This window comes from Simochromis diagramma, unplaced genomic scaffold (assembly GCF_900408965.1).
Source record: "Simochromis diagramma unplaced genomic scaffold, fSimDia1.1 OVJJ01000361.1, whole genome shotgun sequence".
Taxonomy (NCBI): Eukaryota; Metazoa; Chordata; class Actinopteri; order Cichliformes; family Cichlidae; genus Simochromis; species Simochromis diagramma.
In genome coordinates this window covers 4345059-4371336 of record NW_024386860.1, presented here as the reverse complement: position 1 = coordinate 4371336, position 26278 = coordinate 4345059, and the positions used below count along the sequence as shown (strand labels likewise).

Here is a 26278-nt window from a genome sequence, read left to right as displayed (position 1 = left end):
GTAAATTTATTATAAACGACACACAACCAGCAGCCTGTGGTGAGCGGGAAGGGTGATGCCTTGCCTGTCTGGATGACAAAAAACAGACGTAATGATGTAATAATACAGTAGATACCAGAAACAGAGATGGGCAAGTTCCCAAAGCTTGAAACATAATAACAAACCCTGTAATGCTTAAACAATGTCAGCGGTTTAACTAATGGCACCTGAATGAAGCCTCAACATGTCAGTCGAACATTACTCTGAAAACAAACCGGCAGTATCTTTCATCTTTGTAACATCACACCTTCCCTCACGCCCAGTGATCAATCTTTTCTTGTGTTTTTGTCCACGGCGATGCTGTTGTTCCCCATCCAAACAACCGAGTCCGTCTATTTATCCTAAACAAACCGCCGTTGCTACTGCCAGCGATGCAAAACTCACTTCCTTTGACATTTTCCTGGAAAAAGCGAACTCAAGAGTGCTGAGTAAGGCAAAATGTAAATGTTCTGTTTTTTGGGGTTTTTTGATACGTGCCATAACTGTGATGGAAAGAAGCTTACGTAGATTAGCATCCTTAAATTTGGACCTTGTTTTTCTTGACTTGGTGGTTTATAGGTCATCATCCTTAAGGTGTTTTGTTACACTGTTACGTCACAACTGGGTGAGTTACAGGTGTAGTGGTGCACCCAAACTGTTGCTCTTTAAGTAAAATTAGTTGTGTTTTTTGGTCTTTTTTTAAAATCACTAACCTTCTTGTAGGTAAACCCTCCCGGCTGGTGGAGACCGACCTTCTGCTCCCCCCTCCTCCTGCTCTCAGTGCTCCAGGATTGGTTGGTCGCCTGATGACCCGTGCTGGCTGGTTGTAGCCGTGTGCTGGCGCACGGTAGGGAGATCTGAAAACAGGAGGCACGGGGTCTTGATTGTTTGAGGAGAATTCTGGCTGGTACAAAGGAGGTGATCGATTGGTTTGCGCTGGTACGGGAGGCCCTCCTCCTCCTTCAGCGGGTGTGTCCCGATAAAGAGGCAATCCTGGGTTTTGATTGGTGGAGACTGACGTAGAGCGATAAGGCAGGTGGTGCTGCCCAGGGTAACGAGGAGGATAATAGGGACGCACAGGTGAGACGGCAGGATCTCCGACGCCCCCGGGAAGATAACCTGCCCAATTTGGTGGAGAGTGGGATAGTGGAGGGGCCTGCGGAGGAGGTGGGGGTAAACACTTCCTGCTCCTCTGTGAGATGCCCACGCCACAGGTTTGAGAGCATTCTGACCACTCCCCCCATGTTGACCACACGCCCGCTGCAGGCTCAAACACCTGTCTGGACCTTCGACCTGCCACCTGAGACACAAACACACACAAGCTGTCAATAAAAAGCGGTGCCAAGATCAGACAGACATCTTAAAATCTCATTCAACGGAAGAAAATCCAAACAGGAGTATCAAAGATAAACGATGATGATAATACTAATACTACTAATAATAATATTAATAATAATTGCAAGTGTGACATATATGAAGCAACAATTTATGATTTAAACAAACATAATAAAACTGTTTCTGATGAAGTGATCACCTTTACTGACATACTCAAGCTACTCTTCCAAAGAGCAAAACCTTGTTGTCAAATTTTAAAGATGTCTTGAACAAAAGTTCTCTGGTCTTAATATCTTAATAGAATTATGAATGCAACAAAGTACCATCCGATTTTAATCCACCATACAATACCATCAGGTAAGGATCTGATTGGCAACAGCTTCATTTTTCAGCATCACAACGATCCCACACTGCAAATACACTAAATATCCTCCCCACAACCTGGACCTCCACTTTACTAAAAAGTGTTGGATCATCTTGACAGAGAACAGAACAAAAGGCAGCCAACATCCAAAGAAGAGCTCTTCAAGAGTCCTTGAAGAAGTCTGGAGAACTATTCCCGAAGACTACTTACAGGCGCTGTGAGAAAGCTGCCTCAGAGAGTTCATTCTGTGTTTAAGAATAAAGGTACCAAATCTTGACTTACAAGCTCATGAGAATTGCACAAACTCTAATATACTGTATTTCTAAGTTCTATGTTGCAATAAACTGCTGCAGCTATTTAGTTTTTTAAAGATTTGAATGTCAAAAAAGTCTATAAAGGTAAAAGAAAATTTAAAGTGCTCCAATAAACCACTGCAGCAGCTGCAACTCTGACTCAAAGGGTGAAACTTGCAAACCCTGACAATAATTTAAAGAAGTTCTTAACTCAGTAATAACTGCCATTGCAAAATCCAAACTGTCTCGAAATCCTTTTTCTTCACAGAAACAGAGTTCACTGATGAGCTGTAGTCTCATGAATTTCCTTCCTCTGGGGCCAAAATATAAATCCTACACATACTATCCTTCGCCGAGGCTTAGGAGAGACTCGGGCACCTGCCAGCAGCTTGTGAGCAGGAGGAGCCGGCGTCGTATGGACGCACTGCAGAAATGACAAAAATCAGGGCTGATTGCTCTGTGCAGTCTTGTTTGTACATATGAAGGTGTGTGAATGCATGTATGTCGGTGCCAGTTCAGGCTTTGCTCTCTTCCTCTGTGGTCATAAAGAAATGTTTCTCCTCTCGTTTCATAACTGAAGCGCTGGCCTGGTTGGCAGACCTGCAAACATGCGAGCTGAACAAAAGTTTCCATTGAGAACGAATCAAAACGTGAATCTGTGCTCTGCTTCTCTCCTCTCTATTTCCAAGTGTGTAAATGCATGTCTAAATTGGCAGAAATGTGCAAGTAAACATCTTGTACAAACTGTTTGTGGACAGAGGAGAGAGGGGACAAATGTAAGCCTGAGCGCATGTGCGGGCATGCTCTGATCCTCCAGTTCGCCACCAGATAATAAAAAAAAGAAAGTTCCTGTCTTGGTCTGGGGTAACATGGCAGGAGGGTGGGAGAAAAAGAAAGAGAAAGAAGTGAGGAGGATGAGGAGGGGGTCGAGACGCGCATGTGTGTGTGTGGAAGTGGGGAGGCGTGCTCTGTCCTAATGAGTGACATCAAACACAGCTGCCACATAACTGGGACCATTAACGAGCTCCGTGCAGTGACCCCCACAGCAGCCACCATCGACCTCTGGAGCTACTGGTTAAACTCCAGCGACACTGCTCCTCTACCAGGCCTGGACCAGTCAGGGGTGCAGATATGTCTTCCCTCCGCGCAGTCATTTTCCAAGATCACACTGGTGGGACTTTGCCCTTTAAAGCCGTTTTTTTAAAACAATATTCACACGGCCAGATTACAGTTAAAGAGTGGCTTTAATCATTAGTGGCACTGTGGGTTTCCAGTGGAAGAGAACTTTTTCCTCCTTCTTTCATCTTACGCTTTCATCTTATTGCCAGAGAGACACATTTTGGCTTGTGGCCTTCAAGATAAAAATGCAGCTCTTTACAAAGAACATTCACGTGAATAAAGTGATAAAAAATGATGCTAAAAAAGGGAGAAAGAAATGTGCACATGTACAATACAGTACAAATGAGATGAGTCTGACACAAAGGTCAACGAAGCGACGCACAAATTGGACGACTGATTGAATATAACACTGATCATTATAAGTCAGTAAGCTTTGGTTCTTATGGTTGTTGTATGTTTCAAGAGACGTTCTTTCCAAAGATGTGCTGCTTCATAGGTAGAGAAGCATCTTTGTCCTCCTGTGTGGTGAAACGCAGGTGTGACGTTCACCTGAAAGAAGCTAATGCCACAGAGAACTCATCCAATAACTAAAGCTGAACCTGGCTCTACTTTTACAGCTATGCAACAGGTCCATCATCATCATGCTTGGCATTAAAAGCAGTTTTATTAATAATGTAGGTTTTTTTTTTTAACCTATTTAGCTTGCAAATGTAGCAATAAAACAGTAATGAGCAACTAGTTTCCAATGTGGTGCTGTGTGTTGCTGAATCTGTTTACTCTGTAATGAATCTTTGGGCCAAGCAGCACATGTCCGCTTTGGTCTTAGCCTGATCATCTGTTAAATTCATCTTCAAAGTGCTAAAAATAGGGTTGCTGTTCTTGTTTAATTAAAAGATGCTGAGATCTGTAGTGAATTGCAAACTTTAGGCTCCAGCATTTCTCCCCTGACTGCCTTTTCTCGCCTAGTTGCAGTACGAGGATGCTAAAGTAAATCATAGAGGGAATGTTAATCCCCCCAAAACACTTAATTTGTTCAGTTTTGACTGGTAAAGTCTCACAATAGCTGCATAAAGCATGATGACTACATATTTTGCTATTTGTCTTTCACTGGACGTCCTCACGGGCAGTAAGGACAGGATGGACGCCTTCATGTCCTGTAACTCTTTCAGTGTACATGAGTATGTGAGTGACGTTTAAGAGAAGGTGAACCTGTCCTTTCAACTGCTGTCACCTTTCACCCCTCTGAAGTGAAACTGTTGTGTTGAGCTAACTTAACGATCTAATGGCTCATGGCTCACCTTCCTCTTGGCAGTCCTGGTCACGGAGGTCGTGACCACCACAAAGCTCCACAGCACATAGAGCCTGGAGGGACAAAGAACAGAGGGTAAAAAAGTGGGAGATATACAGGGTTTAAAATATCAGCAGGTTGAATGAGGTCTTTTGTAAAGCACGCAGTCAATCCATGACCTGCTATATAATGTTCAGACTTAAAGACTTTCATTAGTCCCTGTTGAGGGATTGTCAGCTTTCTTAAACTTTTCCTTCAGTGTACATTTGTTTTAAAAGGTGTTACAAGTGTTACCAAACACCTTATTAAATGTTCCAGTGACCTAAGTGTACTTTACCAACCAATTATGCCCCTTTCTCCCCCACTCTGGGTGGCCTGTGGGCTCAAATGGGTGTGAACAAAAGTTTCTTTTTCCCCCTTCAAGGATCACAGGCAAGCATCTCAATCAATCTGGGAAAGCCTGGGAGGTGCTAACAAACTAATGGGTTTTAACAGCAAGCATGTTTTCCCTCCGCATGCCTCTCCCTGCGCGTGTACACACCCTGAGGATGTGGTTTTTAGAGACACACACACAGCTGCCAGGCTCTCGGGCTCAATAAGTTGCAACATCCGAAATCATCTTGTAATTTCAGCTACTTTTAATTCGAAGGTGTGATGTTCAAAGACGTGCTGTATGGCTGGGGTGTCTTTGGAGTTGTTGAATTGGGCATGAAGCAACAACTGGGGATTATGTTGAGTCGCTGACTGGGCTGGGCAAAAGCTGTTCACCTGAAAAAGTAGTTTAAATCCTCACATGAGTCGTAGAAGTCTCACTATTCATTGAGAAAGGAAAAAGGAAAAAAAGACAGATAATACACTTGTTTCAAAGTCTGTCTATAACTATCATAGAAACCGAGACAAGTGTATTGAAACAAGAGGGATAAATTCTTTCCATCTGACAAGGAAAATAGCCAGAACACGATCCTAAACAACTTGCTAAGATGGACCTTTCAGCGCTCACCACCAGAACCAAACCATCCCCACAATCACCAGTCCGCAAGCCACATGTAGTCAGAGTAATTGGTCCCTTCTACCCAGTGTGGTGCACCGCCGCGGTCTCTGGAAGTTTCCCCACACCAGACTACACAATTACCCCCGAAAAACACAAAGATCCCGCACAACAGAGCCGCTCAGGCCGAAGTAAAGACCCCCTACGCGGGTCCACGTTTCCCTCGCCGCTACAGTGGCACATTGTAAAATAACCTCAGAGCAGCGGGGACAGGGGAACAGAGGGAGAAAGAGAATTATATCAGTGGAGAAAACTCCCAAAAATCTGCCCCGAGGAGACAGAGGGAACTCCGAGCTAAAAAAAAAAAAAAAACAGTCGCCTTTGGGTGAATTCCTTTCAGATTACCTGGACAGCGCCCAGTGCGCAACAAGAGGGCATCGTGCGTAAAACCACAAACTTTACCACAAAACAAAACAACTTTCTGAAACAACTCTGCGCACAAAGTTGGACTCAGACTCCCATGTGGTGTTTTCTACGGACAGACCGAGAGAAGCAGCAGGGTGCAGCAGACGTGAAGAAGTTTTACCTGAACAGCAAACCGAGCTGCATGCTCCAAGAGTCTCCCGCACGGTCCCGACTCCGCTCACAGATAATAATTATCAGTCCAGTTTAGTGGTCTAATCCGATCTGCGGAGCCCTGAAAGAAACGTGATAAAGTCCTGCGAGGACTTCAGCTCTCTTCTCTCTCTCTCTTCTCTCTCTCTCTCTCTCTGTCCCCTTCCTCCTGTCACAGTCACTCCCCGTGATTTCTGGAGAGTGGGAAGAGTTTCGTTTTTTTCTCTTTCAGTGCCGTTCACTCGACAACTTCTTTGGGTTCTTAATATAAACTAGTGTGACGCCTGACAGCGCCAGGGGGGGGGCACGGGAGAAAGAGAGACAGAGAAAGGGGGGGGGGGGGGGGGGACAAAAAATGGACAGATTACACAACTTTCTCACACACTCTCCCTCTCTTTCACACATGAAAAACACCCCCCACCCCCCCACCCAGCCTAAAACGCGCTCATAACACACACTCACTATGGGCCCTGACTGAGCTATAATAACTCTCAGAGCCGCTTTCTTAGTTGCTCAATCTAACATAAGAATGCCCCATTGTGCTTGGTCACACTGATCAGTAGTAATGATCTAAACACTGTCAGGAACAACCCTGAGCTGGCAGCATCTGCAGCAGCAGCACTTTAAAGGGGGAAGTACAAAGAATTATGAGCTTACTGTTGTGCCAACACAAACACTAATTGTTGTCTGACAAAGTTACAGACACAAATTCCAAGTGGGAGATATATGTGTGTTTTTATTTTGCGTGGATGAAATATGGCTGTTGACTTACTGGAGCAAAAAAAAAAAAAGACTTTTTCTCATAACTGTTTAATCACATTTAAAGACTGTAACCAGACATGCTTCACCAATTTGGAGCTCAGATAAATAGACCCAAGAAACACGGCTCCCCTGAGCACAGGTCTCACTCTGTGTGTGTGCATGTGTGTGTGTGTTTGAGAGAGAGAGCAGGAGCTTTGGTTGGAAGCAGATGTGAAAACTGTATGTTTGGTTGCAGTCCACCAACCTTTCCAGTCGGTACCAGGAGGCGTCTCTAAAGGAGGGGTTACTGCTTATCCCCCCCCCCCCACGAGATTATTCAATGAGCTCAGGCCAGAGGTCCATGCACAATTAGGGGCACAGCCAAGAATTATAAATGAAAAAACAAATACATAAACAAGTTGGTCTTTATGCCACTAAAATGACCAATAAAACAACAAAAAAACATGAATATGTGTTATATTATTTAGCTTGAAATTACACAATTGCGAGAATTCGCTGATCCATAGCACATTGTTGTTGTTGTTGTTTTTCTTTTCCACAAAAATGAAAACAGTTCAAACATTAAAGCTGTTGAGAAAATGCTCAGCAAGCTTAGCCAGAGGGTAGCTGCTGCAGGGGCTCTCGGTGAAGTGGATTCCCAGACATCTGACTCCAAGTTGTGGCTGGAAGTAAATGAAGAAGCAAAGGAACAAGGTGAATACAGGTGTGTCTCTCTATGTGTGTTAGGATACTTAACAGAGCATTATAATTATGAATAACAATGTTAAAAAGATTTTTCTGGTCATTTTCCATTTATTATAAGAGAACTCGCCTTTAGTGAAGATGCATTATGACAGTTACATTTCAATTTCTTTGGACTCTATAATCAAAGATTTAGGGTCACCTGATCCAGCCCTAACTACATTATCTAAAATAGGAAAGCCTAATCTTAAAAGTAGAGAGGGTGTCTGTCTCGCAGGCCTGAAAGCTGAAGGCTCTGCCTCCCATTCTACTCATATATATATATACCAGGAACCACAAGTAAACCAGCAGAGGCGAGCAAACTGCTCTATTGGGGAGATACGGTAGTTTTAGGTCTTTAAAATAAGCTGAGGCCTACATTTGTTCCCAGGGTAAGTAAGATGACACCTGAACTATGATCGCTTCCTAACTCCTTCAATCAATAACTATTGGCAAATACTTGAAATAATGATCTTGATCACTTTTTTCAATATTACTACATTAAGCTTAGCAGTAAATAAGGTAATTAAAATGACGCCATTATATATTGCACATAGCAAGTACTTTTACTTTAGGTACTTTAATATATTTTGAAAGTAATACTTCTGTACTTTAACAGAGGATATGAATGCAGGATTTTTGCTGTAACAGAGTATTTTGACAGTCAGCTGTGTGGTGGAGGTGGACTGGGTGGGTGGTCCACCAGCTGTTAGGTTGGTGGTTTGTTTCTCCTGCAATTCCTGCAAGTCTAACTATCCTTGGGAGAGATCCTGAACATCAGATTGCTCCAGATGCATCCATTAGTGTGTGTGTGTGTGTGTGATTGTGTGTTAGCTTAAAAAACACTATATGTGTAGAATAAGTGTGCACTGCTGTGTATGTGAATGACTGGGTAAATGGAGTTTGCTGCGTAAAGTCCAGTCTATTTTTCGTCAAAGATTTCAGTAGTTGTACCACCAATTCAACTTCATTACTGTAACCTCTACTTCACAATAACAAGAGTCTAAGGTACTTAAATTCTAAGTAAAGATGATCAAACAATAGTCAAACAATCACGTCATCCACACTGAGGGAGGACTTGGCAAAAGTGGGGGGTAAGAATTCCCTTCAAAGAACACAACCAGGGTCAGGGAGGGGCAGGAATCTGCCTCAACCAGCTGGGGATGAAGGGCACAGAGAGACGTTAGCATTATTCATTAAACATGCTAATAAACAAAAAGTAAAAAGCAACTTTCAGATTCATGTCCAGGGCCACTTTTAATGCAGTACCACATGTTTTATGGCGCAGTGCACCGCAAAAGAGCCTGAAAATCATACCCGATGTTTACTTCTCCAACTTGCAAAGGTGTATTTACTTCTGATTGGACTTTCTGATTTCCCACGAGGGAAAATGTGTTTAAATGTGTCACCATATTTAAAAAACAAAACAAAACAAAACATCCTGGTTGGTTTGGTTTTCTAAAACAGAACACACCAAGCAGTCAAACAGCTCACAGGGTGACAGTGGGAGTAAAGAGTGTCATTTAGATCACATGCAGAGGGTGTATATATACAAACACAGCTATTACTTCTTTAGTTGCATGGAAAAGAACTGGTAGTCATCTGCTGTCTATTAACATTGACAAATTTAATAACAGTAGGGAGAGACATTGTTTTTCCTCATGTGCTGCACAAAAAGAAATAAGAAAGAATGAGTGTCACAAACAAGAAAATGGGCTTTCATTCTGTTTATTCTTTCATCGCTTATTCTCTTAAATAAGATTTAATGTATGAACAACATCTAAGGCACGAAAACATTAAAATTATGAGTTTGTTTTGTGTTCTTTATTTTTGGGCTGTGCATTCTTTCTTTTTTTTAAAGATATGTGCTCGATCCGTGGATCTGGTTTACGTTATTAGCTGGTGTCATGCCCCTTGAGGGCTGGGCATAGCTGCATGACACATTAATAAAAAACATAATCTCCTCACCACTGAAAATAGTGAGGCGGGGAAAGTTCAGAGCATGTGAAGAGTAAAGACGAGAGGAGGATCAGCTCGGAGAAAAAGCAGAGCATGAGAGGACAGCGGGAGGAAAGAGGAATGATGGAGATTCGTTTTCTAGTGTGTCTCCTCGAGATCAGAGCCCAGAGAGCCAACATCACAGCCCCCTGCTACTTGTAAGACATTATCTCACTCAAGGTCCCTTCTGATCCCGCTCTTGAACCTCCTCATTAACATTTCCCACCCTGCTACCCTGAGGCAAAGAGCCCACACGGTGTAAACGAGAGCGGGAAAGGAGGGCGTGCATGTGAGTTATAGTTGGACACGCTGCTTTTCTTGGCAACAATGTGGACACGGCAATGGTGATGGAGATTAGCGACTTCAAAGCCCGCTAAGAGCAGATGACTGAAGACTAAACAACATTACAGACAGGGCTTAAGATCTGATCTGTCAAAATAAAAAACAAGTTCATGTAAAATCAAGAAATGCGCGGGTGCAGTGGATGAATACAGGGACACACACACTCTATACGTACATCGTGTGTGTGTGTTTTGTGTGTTATTAGTGTAAAGGATATCTCTGTACTTCTAAGCACCATGTCTATCAGTAACTACAATTAGCCAGAGGTCATTGCCATGGCTACCACTGGCCCGTGACCACTTATAGCCCTCTTTGCCCCCCCTTCCGTTGCCCCCTATCTATGTCTTTCTTCTCCTTCCTTCCCTATCTATCTTTCTCTGGATCCTTGAGAAGCAATAACTTACATGCCGGCCTGTCGACACGCACCACCAACCGCAGGACCCTGATTAGCAAAATGTCTCTCTCAACTAGTCACCACAGCACAGAGATAATGTGTGTTTGTGTGTTTGTGTGTTTGTGTATGTGCATGTGTCCAGGGGAGGTCTATATGTAGCAGCAGATCTGTTATTTGTCTCGGCTGGCTGATCTGAGTAATAGCACTGCAGATCAGAGTAGCGGGGCCCTGTGGGAGTGATAAATCACTTGAAAAACTTCTAGTATGTACACACACCCTGAGTCCAAAAAACACACACGCCTCAGCCTCAGGCACAGGAACAGTAGGCCCGCGACCATTTCGCTGTTACGGTTAATGAGGGCTCCGGGCTCCTTCAGGTCAGCAGACGGGTTGGGCCTCGGGGCTGGACCGCTGTGTGCTAAAGGTGGCAGCAGGGCGGAGAAATGATAGAGACGGAAGCGGGGGAAGGATCAGTCCTGCAACACTCTTCCAGTAATGATAACAAAGAGCTCATTTCACATTCAGCCACTGACCTACAGAAGAGTCAGCGCTGAAACACGCTTCAACAAAGATGTATGTAGGCACCTCTGCGTGGGGAGGAGGGAGAAGTTTCATCTGTTGGTTCATCCAAGCTGAAATAAATCAGCAGTTATCGGATGTACTGGCATGAAATTATAAAACTTTCATGGTGCACAGAGGATGAATCCTGCACTGAGCCGAGCCTCTTTGCTCCAACACAGCGCTGCTCAAACTTTTTCTACTTGTTCCACTTAAAGGCTGAAAAAGGTCATCAACAGTGAAAAAACTTTATTGAAACAAAAATCAGCATGCTGTTTGTTTTCCCCACATAAGTCATAAATATTCCGTTGTTTTCCCTCTGCATGCCCCACCTCCAGACGCTCTGTGCCTCCTCAAAGGTGACCTCCTCACAGTTTTCACACATGACCTATGGATAATATCCAAAGCTATGCATGCAGCATGCAGCAGTGTTTTCACTACCAGGTTGACCAGATGACCCTCTTTATGTGGGACTGCACTTCATTGATGAACTGTCACAAGCTTTTCTGCTTTTTCTTCAATATGATGGAAACTACCACAAAAAATGAAGCAGCGCTATATTCTGAGAAATATTGTTTTTATCTTTTTTTCACGGGAGTTATTTTTGAATTTCACACCAGGACATTTCTGTTAAAGTATGTCTGTGTCATCATGTCTGTGTCATTATGTGTCAAAAGTGCTAAAATTGTCAGATATGGCTCAAAAAAGACATGCCAATCTGCAGCACACAGAAACCCAAAAAACTGCTACCAGACAGAGGAGCAGCTGAAATAACAGTGAAATACAATCCAGACATTCAGGCTACCTCTCAGTAGTTGTCCCACACAAACACATGTAGTTTGTTGGGATCTGGTCACTCTTCTGACTGCTCCATTTAAGGATGTTGCCTAAGCAGAGCTGGCAGCAGGCAGGTAAACCCACTCACTCACTGTGAACTCACAGGACACGTACCACATGTGCACAGCTGGACATCACATGGACTTATAGAGAGTTGAGAGGAAAATGAAAATGTAATAATCATTGGGACTGTGTCAGATTTGAGTAAAACAATTCTCAGTTGGACACATGCGTTGGTATGGAAGGTTGCTTCTATCACTGAAATAAAAAAATCCACTTCCTGATTGGTGAAGCAAAGTCAAAATTTTGAGTTATTTCAAATTTTTGAGGAATTTTCTCTAAAGCTTGAGTTGAAATTTTGACACAACAACTCAGAATTTTGAGTTATGGACAGAAAAAGTTACATTTTTCTGTTTTGTTTTTTTCAGCGAAGGAAACAAGCTTCCACACATTGGCACAAATTTTGGTAGATGCATCAGGGTTGCCGAAAGATAATGTCTGCCGCTCCAATATTTTTACACAAGTTTTGCCAGAACAGATTTCTCTAGGCATCACATAAATGAAGATTATGATGAAGATCATCATGCTTGTGTAATGTGTAATGTAGTATTTGGACTTGGTGAACTTAGCCCAATATATCCTCCTGAGAAGCAGCCTATTCATTTATGTCCTCTGTAACGGACATTTGTTTTTGATCTGTCTTTTGACTTATTTGAGCTACTAAGTCCAAATACTAAATAGAAGACATCCTGGGCTTTCTACTGATATCTCGTGTGTTTGGGTGGCCTCTTTTAGCACCAAGGATGGAGGAAATCACAAAAAAGATTCTTTTTTCCTCGGTTCTCAGGAAAAACAACAATGTTTTGAACTGACAGTTAAACAGAACGTTGAGGTTTTGGGTAACCTGTAAGCTCTTTCTCTGCTCTGGTTTGCAAACATGTCTACACGTAACTTTGCAGAAGTATTGCCTCAGCCTTAGTCTTCTATAGTTCACACTGGAGTGAGTGTGCACATCAATAGTTTAACATGATCTGCACATATAAAAAAACTGGGGTTGCATCAGCAGCAAACATAAAAACAAACAAAGAGCGAAAACTATGAAAGTTTAATTTGAAAAAGGCTTTTCGTTTCTTGATCTCTCCGCTGCAGTCGGCTGGAGCACATATGAGCATCACATGAAAGCGTGTTGGCACGTACCGTCGCGAATACCTTCACACGATGCCCGTGCATGTTTGCACACTCTCAGATGAGGCAGCACGTTCTAGGCTCAAGGCAGAAGCATGCAGTTGAACATTTGAACATACAGCACAGGCAGGTGTTGAAACCCAAAGTAGCTTTAAAGTGAGACAGAGAGAGCTTCACGGGCAGCTGAGAAGGGGAGGAGGCCTGACCTAACAGTACCGACAGCCTGAGAAGCCTGGAGAGAGAAGAGAGAGGGAGAGGGAGAGAGAAAATGACAGACAGGGACACAAAGGGGGTGAAAAGAAAAGCAGCAGCAGAAAAGACATGAAAGGGAATGTGAGAGAAAGAGGTAATGGCAGATTAGACGGGAACTGAGCAAGTGTAAAGGAGACTGAAAGAAAAAGAAAGCAGGAAGGGGGAGTGATTTGTCTGGCTCAGATGGAGTCAATATTTGCTCCATTCCACCAATCCTGTGCCAGAGTCTGGATCAAAGCGGGACTGGTGCTCTGAAAAGGGCGCAAAGAGCCAGAGGAGAAAAATCGACTGACATCTTTACAGTCTACTTTGGATGACGCTGAGAGAGCCACGAGAGATACTATTTCACTAAAAGTATTTCAGCTTGAAATTGACTTCTGAGAAACTGCAAGCACAGCTCCTCAGTACACCTCAAAGAGGAAGACTTTATTGCCAAGGCAGTGAAGAGGAGGCAGTGAGGTGGGGGTGTACGGTAGAGAGGGAAATAAGGCCGTCTATGGGAGGAGCGCTCTAATGACGATTTCCAGGGGTCGCTGGCGAGACAAGCACATGAGAGGGAGAGGTCAGCTCAGTCGGGGCCTAATTGGCTGACGAAACTGCTGAAATAACCTTGTTCCAATTATTCAAACAAAGAGCAATTGTTGCTCATTCAGAGAAGCCACTGGGCCACCTACAGTATATACGCATAATCACAACAAACAGCACGATTCATGGTATGTGTCAGGAGGCACGTATGGTACAGCTCGGGCATGTTGGGGTCAGAAGACACAGAGAGAATAAGTAGTATAAGGGTAATAAGCTCTTCTATGTGTTTACGGTCGATTGGTTAAAGAATGTATCACAGCCTGTGCGTCAATTAACTGCTGCTGCTGCTGATGAATTCCTGTATTGTTCTTTTATGGAGATCTGGAGCACTGATGAGAGACCCTGCTCACATCAGATGAGAATAATGTTCGGTCGCTGCTGTACATTTAAAGGACAAAAGTTAACTCACTTTGCTGGTCTGTAAGGACGAGCTGCTGCACTCACGCTTTGAATTCACTCAGCTGGGACACTTCTGGAAACTTAAAACCGACTATTTTGGAATCGCTGCTGTTTGAGAACTTGATAGGCTCTGTTCGCTGCCCGGGTTCTGGTCTTATCAATCATTCCCTGTCCTTACATGATTTGTCACGCCTGATCACATGACTCTTTTCCAAAAGAAAACATGCCTCAGACTTGGCAGTGGTTAATTCAAAAGGTTTCACTGACGTTGTCTGTGCCAGCGATTCCCAGACAAGAGCACTTTACATGAAAAGATTCGCTTAACTGATTTAAAAAAAACAAACTAGGAATTACAGTTTCTTCAGATTCAGAAAACTAGAAAAAGAGAAGTATAACAAGTTGTTTCAGAGGACATAAAGATGTTCCATCCATCCATCTTCTTCTTCTGCTTATCCAGTCTGGGGTCACGGGGAGCCTGGAGACTATCCCAGCTACACAGGCCGAGAGGTGAGGTACACACTGGACAGGTCACCACTCTGTCAAAGGCTAACACAGAGACAGACAACCATTCATGCTCACAATCACACCTCCACTCAGTTTAGTCACCTATAAACTTAACCCCATGCATGTCATTGAGAGGAAGCTGGACTACCCGGGAAGGCTCAAGGATGTTGATTGTCAGGAATCAAACATTTTTCACAAACAAAAGTATGAAAATAATGAGCTACACAAAGCTTCTAGCAAAATCCAGAAAACTAGACTAAACTCAAGGAAATAACCTCACAGAGGCACATGAAAAAAAGGAAAAGCGGGGCATGTACAATCTGGGGAGGTTAGCAAACAGCCCTGTGCACACAGTAAACTGACAGGACTTTATACTAACACACAAACACACACAGGACTGACTCAGGAGGAGAAACAGGAGGGATGAAGGCAAAGGTGAAAGCAATTAAACACAAAGGAGTCTGATAAGTGTAGGGGAGAAAATCACTTTGGGGGAAGGAAAATGCAGGAAGTGAAACTATAACGAGAAGAGAACCAACCTTCAAAGTAAAACAGGAAGTGACAAAGTGACACTGAGATCATAGGTTTACACTTACTTCCAGACTCACAACAAAACCAGCAAATTTAACAGACCAAAACAGCTCAAATACAACACAACAACCTCATATCAGCCATTTAGATCAGCGGTGTCAAAAATAAGGTCCAGGGTCTAGATTACGCTTAACAGTTTTGGAAAATGTGGAGGAGGGCACAGATTTTAAACTTTTAACTGGATTTTCATAGGTTTTATGGTTCTTTTGAGGATTTTTGGATGCATCTTGGACACATCATCAGTGATGTCATCAGGTCTGGGGTCATTGGGTGTTTCAACATCAAACAACCTCGGCCAGGCGACCCAGTCAGGGGGACCTTGATGTCTTTTGTGCTGCATGTGTGGTGTTCTTGATGGCTCTAAGGTTTTGGAAATTTCTATCTGTCTCTATCAGTGCCACATAGAGAGGCTGGCCTGCAAAGAGTCTGGATAACACTGGGTCTTCCCTGGTTCAGCAATCAGCCATAAGCCCCCCATACCTTGCCTTCTTGCTCTTAAAAGCCTCCTCCAGACGGTCTTCCTGGGGGGACAGTCAATTCCAGAAGGACCACTTGTCCTGTAATTTCTGACACCAGGACCATGTCGGACCTGAGTGAGGTCTCTGTGATGATGTCTGGGAATTTGAGCTGCTTCCCAAGGTCAACCTTCAGCTGCCAATTCCATGCTGTTGCCAGGAGCCGACCTATATGCTGCTGAGGCTTTTGCCCAGCCCTGACAAAGATGATGGTTTGTAGGATGTCTTGTAGGTTGTTGCTGCCTGCTGTGAGCTATCCCCGTGCTGATGACATCTGCTGTCACTCTCAGCACCTGGTCATGGAGCCAGTGACAGCAGCCTTCTCCCAGTGCTATAGGGGTGCAGTGGGTGCAGATCGGATTGATGGGAAGAAAGTCGTAGACTGACTGAATCAGGAAACTTACAGTATCTGGTGGGGATCAAATCATATCCAGGTCCAACATCTATTTCCATGGTATCCATGCTCCTTGTCGCCGTATCCCTAATGACCTGCAATAGTGGCCTTCTTCAACCCCTACACGAACCTCTTCTTGGAGAAGCTGGCATCCTTCTTTCCCTTGGGCCTTGCTATAAAGAGGCCACGGAAAGTTTCTAAACCCTACTCACCCTGATGCCACTTTTACCACCGGCTCGCTGTGCTCCAGCCAGAATTAGGCCTCACATGCCTTCCACTTCCTCTATGTTCTGACCTCGATGCCTGCTGCAGAGACTTTATTGTAGCTGGAGTTGCTGGAGTTCCTGTACAAAATCACTTACTTGGCCCGGGTGACCATGAATTCTGATTACTGAAAGAGGGAGTTGCCGCTTGTTCTTGCTGCTATAAAGTCCAATACTGCTGAGACTTCAGGGTAGTTACAACCACCAGCGCAGGTAGTGGCTAATCCTTCTGAGTGGAGCCTCATAGACCTGCTGTGGTCAGACAAGTTGAGGCAAGATGCCATGCAGGTAAATTTTAAACTTTAAACTTTCCTGGCAGCCCTGATTTATCCTGCTAAGGGCCAGTTGCCCAGCTCACTGTTGGTCACTTGGAAAGCTGCAGTGTCCTTCAGGGTGCTATCAAACATCCTGCCAAGGTTCTTGACAGGCTTCTCTGTGACTGATGGAATCGGGATGCCTCCCACACTAAAGCAGAACTTGTCAGTCACCTTCCCCTTCCTCATTACTAATGCTCTAGGCTTGGCAGGCTTGAAATCCATCTGTGACAAGTTGATGAGTTCTTCGAGTCCTTGGAGCATCCACCTACCCCCGGTGACCTGGTGAGGTCATCCATAAATGCTCTTATAGGGGGCTTTACAACTTTTTTCTACAGATAAATGCCTCCCTCATGGCTATTCATACTACACATAAGGCTCAATTAAGAGCACATGTGACTGAAACATTCAGGTTCTCCCTTCAAATACTGCTTGAATGCAAACTTTATTAAAATGACCTAAATACTGACTGTTCCGCTGTAAGAAATTACTATTTAAAGTGTATATTTTGTTAAATCTAATTGAATTAACCCATTACAAACAGCCTTGTGTCAGTTAAGGGACCCTGACATTTGTAGGAAGCACACCCTGTGTAAGTGGAGTTCAAAAATACATCAACATAGATTTAGAGTCTACAGTGATGCTCTGCGAGGCAGTGTTTCAAGCTCACTGCTAAAGTCAAACATGCCTATATGCCAAAAATCTGGGTGCAGTTTGCAGGAGTGGATGGAGTTATTCCCCCTTCACCCTACCCTCCAACTGGTTTTGATATCTGTGCCTCTGCTAAATTATTTTTATCCCTGATAAAACTGATCTTACACTGCTGCTAGCGTGTTACTGACCATTTCTGTTTGGCACATCAACATATATATATGTGCAAATCTACATGTAAAGACAAGATTCAAAGGTCTGAAACAGGTTCTTGGTCAAGACAGTTAAAAAAGGTACTGACTTATGACTTCTGTTTTCAAAACTTGAGTTTGATGTTTTGGTCAATATAAGTATCTTTAAATAAAACCAAGCTATAGAAACTAAACGTGTTGTATACCAGGCTGTAAACATTGTTATTTCTACTGTAGATTTGTGCATTTTAATATCAGACTGACTCGCTTTTGGAGCCAACCTCAACTCGTAGTAAAGTGGCGGCAGTTACCAAGTGCATTCACTTGACATCCTGGGAGGCCACTGGACTATTATATATGTGCGTTAACAAGCAGTTGAACAGGTGAACCTAATGAAGTGTATTTTGTACTGCCATCTATATTGATTTATATCATGTCTTCTATGCATTTAATGCTTTTCACATTATTTTAATTTTGCATAGAATTTCAAATAAGACCCACTTAACCTAATGCTGCAAAGAAATGCACCAGTGCCCCAGCCAAACTGTGATGCTGGGGGGCCCAGAGCTCTACACAACAGAGACGCAACACTGGTTAATAATGCTGGGCTGTGAAGGAGGCCCCCAACATCTGAGCTGATACTGTGTCTGAATAATGGACATTCCCACTGAAATTTGCATTTAACTGAATTACCACACACCAAAATGATACAAGGGGCCCTGGAGGAGCTGAGAGCCTTGTTTGAATTATAGTCCAACCTCAGCAGAAACTCTAATATTATCTGAGGCCTGAGCACGACGGGAAACCATCTAGTCATTAGACGCTGTGTAGGATTAAAGAAGATATGTCAGAGGATTTTCTTTTTCTTGCACATACATTTTGCCAACTGTGCAACTTGTCAGTTTCACAATTCAGTTTTTTCACAGTGTGTGCAAAGAGCATGTTTTTTTTGTGGACTTTGGGGGTCTGGTTGTTGTTCTGTTATTCTTTAGAAGGTGCCTGAAATACTTTTTTTCAGTTGACTAAAAAGAAAAAGACACACAAAGAGGAGGTTAAGCTCGTTTGATATGACCACACAGACACGCGCGCATGCACACAGACACACACACACACACACACACACACACACACACACAAACCCTCTCCAATAAACTTACGCAAGTGTAAAATGATTAAAACAAATAATCATGACACACTCAGAAAACAGTTATGAAATAGCTGAATAAACCTTTGCATCATTTAAACATGCCCGAAACCACATCTATGCCAAAGACTTGGCAGCGCACCCTCCCCTCCCTTAGACCCGTATGAACCGACTGGTCCGTCTCCCTTTCCCTCGGGAGGTTTGAATTACCTCCTGAAAACAACCTGGGGTCAAAGTCCGAGGTCAGCCTCTCCTCAGCTTACTCCTCCAAGGCTGCACCGGTCTCTGCATAGTGTACTGAGATGTTTATTCAGTGTGCACTGAAGACGACCGGTATATAACAAATGAACTCTGGTGGACTGGATTTCTGAATGAATACACTTTGCACTGCACCTTCAGTTTACAGTGCAGGGCTCCGAATCGATTCTAAGACAAATGTTATCTTAAATAACGTCTGGATTGCAAATAATATAATATTTATTCTGTAACTGGTGATAAATGGCCTGGGATTATCACTTTAATTTCCTCCACATCCTAAACGCTTTTTTTTTTGTTACATAAGCAAAAGTAAATCAACTGGATTGTCAGTTTTAAATGGTTATCATGCATCTTGGAAGTCTCTCGGTGCAGATTCTCGGCACACCCTGAGCTTTTCTGTCAGCTTTTCTTTTTTACTGCCTCTTGATTTCTAAAGTCTGCTTTGGTTCAACAACAAAAAGACAACACAAGCACCAGTAATGGGATATTAGAGCATGGGCGTCTTCTGCATGAGTTGGCCCAAAGTCATGCAAGAAAACTCAAAACTGGTGCTTGCTTCAAGAGCCTTTCCACTTCAGCTTTCCTAATAAAACGTTTTCTACAGTGACTTGTTGAGAGGGGAGAATGTCAGCTGTAAATATTTGCACGTTCCCAGGGGGGTTAATTTATTCTCCTTGCTTACTAAATGGTCCTGAGAGTCAACATGACCTCTGACCTTCCCTTGAACCCTAAAACTCCTCCCTCTTGAGAGTGAGTCGACAGGTTGGCTAGAACAATAAACCAAAATGCCTCTTCCACACAGAGTCTCTTGGCTGAAGAAAGAGCTTCTTTCTCTGGCCTCTGTCTGCTCTCTCTCTCTCTAGGTATCCCGCTCCGATGAGAAGCACGATAGGAAATCAGGTCAGCAGTGTGCTGAGCATAGCAGGAATACTTTGGAGCAGTCCGAGGCCAGCCCGAGACTGTACGCCACTGTGCCGAGCTGCGAGCTATCTGTTTGTCTTTGCGAGTGTGACTTCCGCAGCTTGGCACAATTTGTCGGCTGGGTGCGAGTGTGTACATGCTGGAGCATCCATTACTTTGAAATTAGTCTAAAGCCAAGTGCAAGGGCACGTTTGAATCAAAGGCGAGAATGGCACACTGGCGGATTAGAGTGGAGCCCGACTGACGGGTGGAGAGAGCAGCCAGCTCAAATAAGGATACCCAAAAACTCTTTGAGTGTAAACTAAGAGATGGCTCTTAGCTGAACAGAGTTACTGGACCCAGAAGAATTACTGGAAATGGAGATGGAGAGAAGAGAGAGCGCCTGGGTGGGCTGAGGTTTTGGGGGTATCCAGTCAGAAGCAGAAAGCTTTCTGACAGTTTTATTCCGCTGTCCTATTAAGAAGTAACTTTTCTTTTTTATTTGATTGTTACTCGGCAGCGCACACAAGAAAACGAATCCCCTCCCCACCCGAGTGCATGATTTGCTTGCACTGATGCTGCAGTGCCATCATATGTTTGCTTGAAACTTTTACCCCAATTGGCACACCTGTTGAACAGAGTATAGTACTAATGATCTAGGGATATTCCCTCAGGTGGTAATTTACAAGCCCCTATCCAAACATTAACATGACTCAAAGGCATGGGAGCATGCACGTGCACAGACGACGTGCAGTACTGAAGTGTGGAAATTGGAGGGAGTGGGAGTTTACTGCAGGTTAAAGACTCTAAACTAGGAATGTGTGTTAGAAGAAGTGGTTGGTCGAGGGTCTCGACCGCTGGGCTCCTGTCACCGTTTGGCTGTGAGCCTCACAGACCTCCTGTCATTGTTTTCAGTGGCTTCACTTTCTAAGAATGCTCTGGCAGTTCTCATATTTGTCTCCCTTTGCTTGCACACACTCTTTCTTTATTAACACTATCTAAAACACACACTAACATGAAATGCATGAACACAGGCTGCTCGCCCACACACACACACACACACGCACACACACAGGTTATTTATAACAGGGTGGAAGGGAAAGGCAGCGCGGCCTTGCAGGGCCTATTTTGGGAGGTTGAGCCCTTCAATCACTCAGGCTGACAGCTTCTCAGTGATACCAGGAGAACAATACAGAGCAGCTTGTTTATCTTCCTCTAGCCGTCCTGTTAGACTCTGCCTCCATGCCTGGGTCACTGCCTCTCAGTCTGCCTGCCTCCCACCAGGAAAACGGGACTTCCAGGACAACGGCGATCTCCAAATCTGACATTTCACAACCACAAAGTGATTTTCCATTATTACCTCCCCCCAGCCCGGATGTTTACAGTAAGCAATGGCTTCAAACAAAAAACCAAAAAAAAACCCCCAAAACAAACATCTTTAAGTATTATTTAATAAAAGCTTAACGCAAAAACTAAACTAAATCTGCTTTTGGATCATATTGATCCAGCATTAGAGCTCCTGCAGATTAACTACCTTAGTGACCAAATTATGACCGTCGTCATTTCTCAGATGTGAGGATTGTCCTTGTCAAAAATGATTTCAAGTGAATCTCTTTGAGATTTTTGTCCAAAGATGTCATCTTGGGTTCTGGGAAACTATGTGAAGCATATTTTTTAATGTCGTTAGAGACCGATTCAAACGTCACTAAATCTTGATCAGACTTTAAATCGGTGAGAAGGAAGTCCACGTTATGTGACCTTACATCCAAACCCTGTTACTTATTTTAAGAAGATGGAGAAAAAAGAAACAACTTTGAGTAGATGAATTAGATATGGACTGGCATTTAAACAGTGCTTTTCTAGTCTGAATGAGAACATAAAGATCTTTACATTACAGCGCTTTCTTCTGGGAATTTTAGGATCTTTATCTAGCTCGCATCCACAGATACGGCCAAATCAGAGTCACCCATCCTAACATGTGTGTCTTTAGACTCTGGAACAGATGGACAGTTCTTTATGACTTTCCCATCGGGCTTATTCCAACATTAAAATTCTGAAGATATCCGTTCATGTCATTATGAATGAATTCTCTTCACTGTCCTTCCAAAGCAAAAAGCTTTTCCGCAGCAGCCTTACTTGTGGTAAGTCTCTCTAGCTAAAAATAATTTCCTGTGAACTCTGTTCGACTCCACCAGTTGAATGAAGGATTGCTTTGTGTGTGTGTGAGAGCAGAGATAGTAATGATGGAGGATGGGCACAGTGGGGACATGAGGAGTGCAACAGGAGGCTGATATAGTTATCTGGTAAAGATTAGAGCTGTGTTTACTGGAGTTAATTGCCTGTGTCATCACTACGCAACTACTGTGCAATGTTGGCGGGTGGCTGTGGCGTCTGTGTCGCATTTATCGCCCCATTTTGGACAAAGCCTCCAGCAAAGAGAGCCCAGCCTTACAATAGACCTATAATCAACGTGATGAATACTGCAGGACATCTAGGATCGCAACTGTTTGAGTCACATTCGGACTATTCAGAGGTCTCATCAGTCTGACAAGTACAAAGATGTTCAGTTTTTGTGTTATAAAAGGCAAAGAGACTTTTACAACTTCAGTTCAAAACCTGTGAATCAATAATCCAATAAAGCTGATTTTCTAATAAATGACTAACACAGTGTAGTGTCTCTGTGTAGCTGTCTGCTTTAAAAACAAACCCAAACGTCCTCTAATGTTAACTGTTATCATTAATCAACTATTCATTCCATGTTATCAGACATTGTTTCAGCTGTATATCATGTCTGTGATATAATAACTGAGATTCAGGAGACAAACATGTTTGATAAATCCTGTAAAAGCACAGATTGAGTTTATGAGTCCATTTAGATCCGATTTAGGTAAAAATGGTATCTGCTGTATTGTAAGGCCGTCTGGTTCTCCGCTACAAGCAGCTACCATAATCATCTAAGAGGCTGATAAGTTGTTTAAACACAAGGACAAAGTACAGACTCCTTCTTTTTTATCTCTTTTATGACTCAATATTTTTTTTAAACTATGTATAATACTGAGTTTGTTGGTTTTGTATTCTTAAACAAAAAAAGAACAAAACAAACCCCTAACATTTATCACATGTGTTATATCGATTATTCAGAGGACCAGGGACACATTGCTTCTGTTTAACCATTAGCTACACTTGCAGCATTGCTAATAAGATTGCCAGTCGATTCACCCAGGGGATGAATCTAAGTGACTTTGTTCCCTGACCTTCCTACAGGCACCAGCAGTAAATTATTTTTTAGCATCAATGTAAAATGCAGTCATGCAAAAAAAAAGTTTTCACAGGACTCTATGCAGCCCAGGGAAACTGCAAGAGTAAAGTGCACCCTTAGTGCAGAGGGTAAGTAGCAGCCAAGTGCTGCTAATCAACTGATCATCAGCGCGCGTGAGCAGCTCTATAAAAGCTGATATTTTGGCAGGTTGAAGCATTCAGGTTTGTGGGAAACACAATAAAACAATCCAGGAGCAGATGTCCCAACAAATTCCTCTCAAGGTCAGACCATGCAATGGTCAGAAGCCACTTTTGGCTGCTCCCTTCCCACAAAGGGTCACCACAGTGGATAACTCTGAATTTTACACTGGCTACTCATCAATGGTGACCTTTTGCTTGCTAGGCAAATGTTCAAACTATGGAGCCAGTGCAAGAAACCCAAAAACCTACGTGTCAGACTGTCAGTTAGCATGTTTAATGTTAGCGTTCACGACCGTACAATTAGATAAAGACTGAACAAACATGGCTTGTTTGCAAAGGTTTCCAGGAAAAGGTCTCGTCTCAGCACGACTTAGAGTTACAAAGCTACATCTGAAGAAAACATATCAGCAGAAACACATCATACCAGCTGTCAAGCACGGCGGTGGAGGGGTGATGATTTTGGGCTTGTTTTGCAGGTATGGTCGACCATGAACTCCTCCATATACCAAATTATTCTAGAGCCATACGTAAAGCCATCTGTCCAACAGCTAAAGCTAAAAACTGGGTCACGCAGCAGGACAGTGGCCCCAAGAACAACAGAATGCCTTAAAAATGAATAAAGTACTGCAATGACCCAGTCAAAGTTTATTGCTCCTAAAACTGGTTCCAAGAGTTGTTGGGGTGCACAGCCCTGTGAAAAGTTTCCCTTTCACATGACTCCGTTTCTCCACTTACTAGTTGGGCAAAAAGTTTGTGGGACAATGAAAGACTTTAAATTTGGCTGTATGTGACGTAATAAATAGACACCATTGACATTTACTTTTTTATAATTCAACATTCCCAACTTCTCACAAGCATACAGTACCAGCCACAAGTTTTGCCAGTCACCTATTCTGACTCACTGCAAATGGAAGTTAAGCTTTCTTATTATTGTCTTATGTCTTTGTATTTCTCTTTAAGCCATTAGCTGTTATTTCAGCTGCTGCTCTGTCTGATAATCATTTTTGGGTCTCAGCGGGGATGCATCCACAGCTCAGCACAGCTCTCTTTCAGCCGCAGGTTTCTTATGAGACATGTTTACTTTTTAAAATAACAACCGGCAGAGATGTGTGACAAGAAGTAGGTGCAGCTCCGTAGAGCTGTCAGTGCGGCTGTCATTTTCAAGGCTGTTAGCACAGCAAAGGAGATTTCCTTCACCTCCATTGTATTAGAAAGTCCACAGATCTCAGATTTATATCTCAGCAATAAAAAAAAAAGAAGCAAAAATAACTAACTGGCAAAAAATGTGTGTTTAATGGTGTTTCTATGCAGTCTAATGGGATAAACGTTCCCATTAGAATCATTCTCTGTTGGGGTCACAGCAGCTCAGGTGGTAGAGCGGGTGGTCTATCATTCAGGAGGTCGGTAAATTGAATCCCAGCTTCTCCAGCCTGTCATACTGAACCCTAAGGTGTCACCGGTGCATCCATCTGTGTGTGAATGTCCCTGCATGAGTGAGACTTGTGGTAAAAAGTGTCAGCTAATTTACTATTTGATGCTCAAATTACCTGCCTGTGTTTGCACTCTCGCTTCTAGTCAGATCTGTGCTTCAATTAAACGTACTTTCAAACCAGCTCCAGCAGAGAGCTTTTACAAATTTGCCCCAGCTTCCCTCTCTGCGGCCCACTAAGCGATGTCGGGAGGACCTGAACACGGTCACTCTACCTGTCTCACAGTGTGCTTTGTTGAAGCGGTTGCTTTTGTCCAGTCAACTCAGATTATTCTCTCGGGGCTCACACCTCCCACTCTTCCTCTGTGTCACTGTTGTGACTGATGTCTTTTCCATCCTGCTGCCCTCTCTCAATTAAAAAGGAAAAAACCTCCAATTCCTTTGACCTTTACCTTGACTTGGCTGTTTCCACTAAACACACATGAAAACACACAGCCCTGACACGGCTGCTCTCTCTCCTATTTTAGTCAAATCTCCCTCTGTGTCCTCCCTTTCTTCCAGTCTTTTAAAGGTATGCCCGGCTTTCTGCTCAGATAGCACCGCGCACGCTTATATAAGCAGGAGGTTTGCACGTTTGATGGCTTATGGGGAACAAATTGCATTGGTAGCTGAGTAATGCCACAGCAGTATAATCTCTTCAGTTCAGTTCCTCCTTCCCCAAGGGGCCGCTACCCTAGCCTTTACAACAGGTAGCTCCACCCAAGTGACTGACCCTTAAAGTCTAAACCTGGATAATCTCCATAAGAAACTATATAAAGAACATTTTAAGCATCCTGTAGAAGAAAAAGTGAGATTTGAAGAGTCTGGGGTTTCATCTGTACTTCTAAACTCATGGATGGGACACTGAATTTTAGCTTATGGCCTTTATCAGTATACCAGTTAATTTTAAAACTCATTTAGCATTTCTAGACTCAACCCTGCTCTCATTACATTAAACTAGGCGAGGGCTTTTATTGTGGAAAGGTGTATCATTTATGTTTCTTTATGGGGTTTCCCCACTTTTCCAGGACTGTGTGCCAGTGGAGGCTCTTAACAGGTTGGTTCTTTTCCACTGTTCCCATTATTAGGCACTCTCATTCCTACTGCTTTTGTTGGACTTTCAGTTTTTCTCTGTTGTTTGCAGACGGCTTATGAGTCACTCATAGCAGGAAGTGGGCTGTGACCTTGTTATCCATCATTGTTCCAAGACTTTTAAATACATGTGTGAGTCATCGAATCCAAATTGTTAATTATAGCATGTATTATTATTATCATTGTATTATTAATGAATGTGATATAGAGTAAAACCTTTTTGGGTAGAAAAGATGGAAATGTAGCTCTAGTGAAATTCATTCATCATCCACTTTGTTAGAGAAAATATCCAGTGAGCAGCAGTTTGAGGCAAAATGCTTTTTTGACGTCAGAGAACGGCCAGACCCCTTTGAGCTGATAGTAAGAAAATATGACGCATCATTTCATAAAGCTCATATCTCAAACTGGTGTCTTGAACATGACATTGAGTTCAATGTATGCAAATGGACTCCACAGTCACCAGATCGCAATCCAGTACAGCA

General features: G+C 43.2%; 1 protein-coding gene across 1 annotated transcript in view; it reads right to left on the bottom strand.

Moving 5' to 3' along the window:
• adamtsl4 (ADAMTS-like 4) overlaps window positions 1-6295 on the bottom strand; it is a 36627-nt gene extending 30332 nt beyond the window's left edge. Inside the window, exons 1-3 of the mRNA XM_040029846.1 lie at window positions 5992-6295; window positions 4428-4491; window positions 732-1318 (exon numbers count right to left, since the gene is read on the bottom strand). Of these exons, the coding sequence (XP_039885780.1) occupies window positions 732-1318; window positions 4428-4491; window positions 5992-6014 (674 nt within the window). The 5' untranslated portion in view covers window positions 6015-6295. The remainder of the gene's footprint in view (window positions 1-731; window positions 1319-4427; window positions 4492-5991) is intronic.
• Between the last annotated feature and the right edge of the window lie 19983 nt (window positions 6296-26278).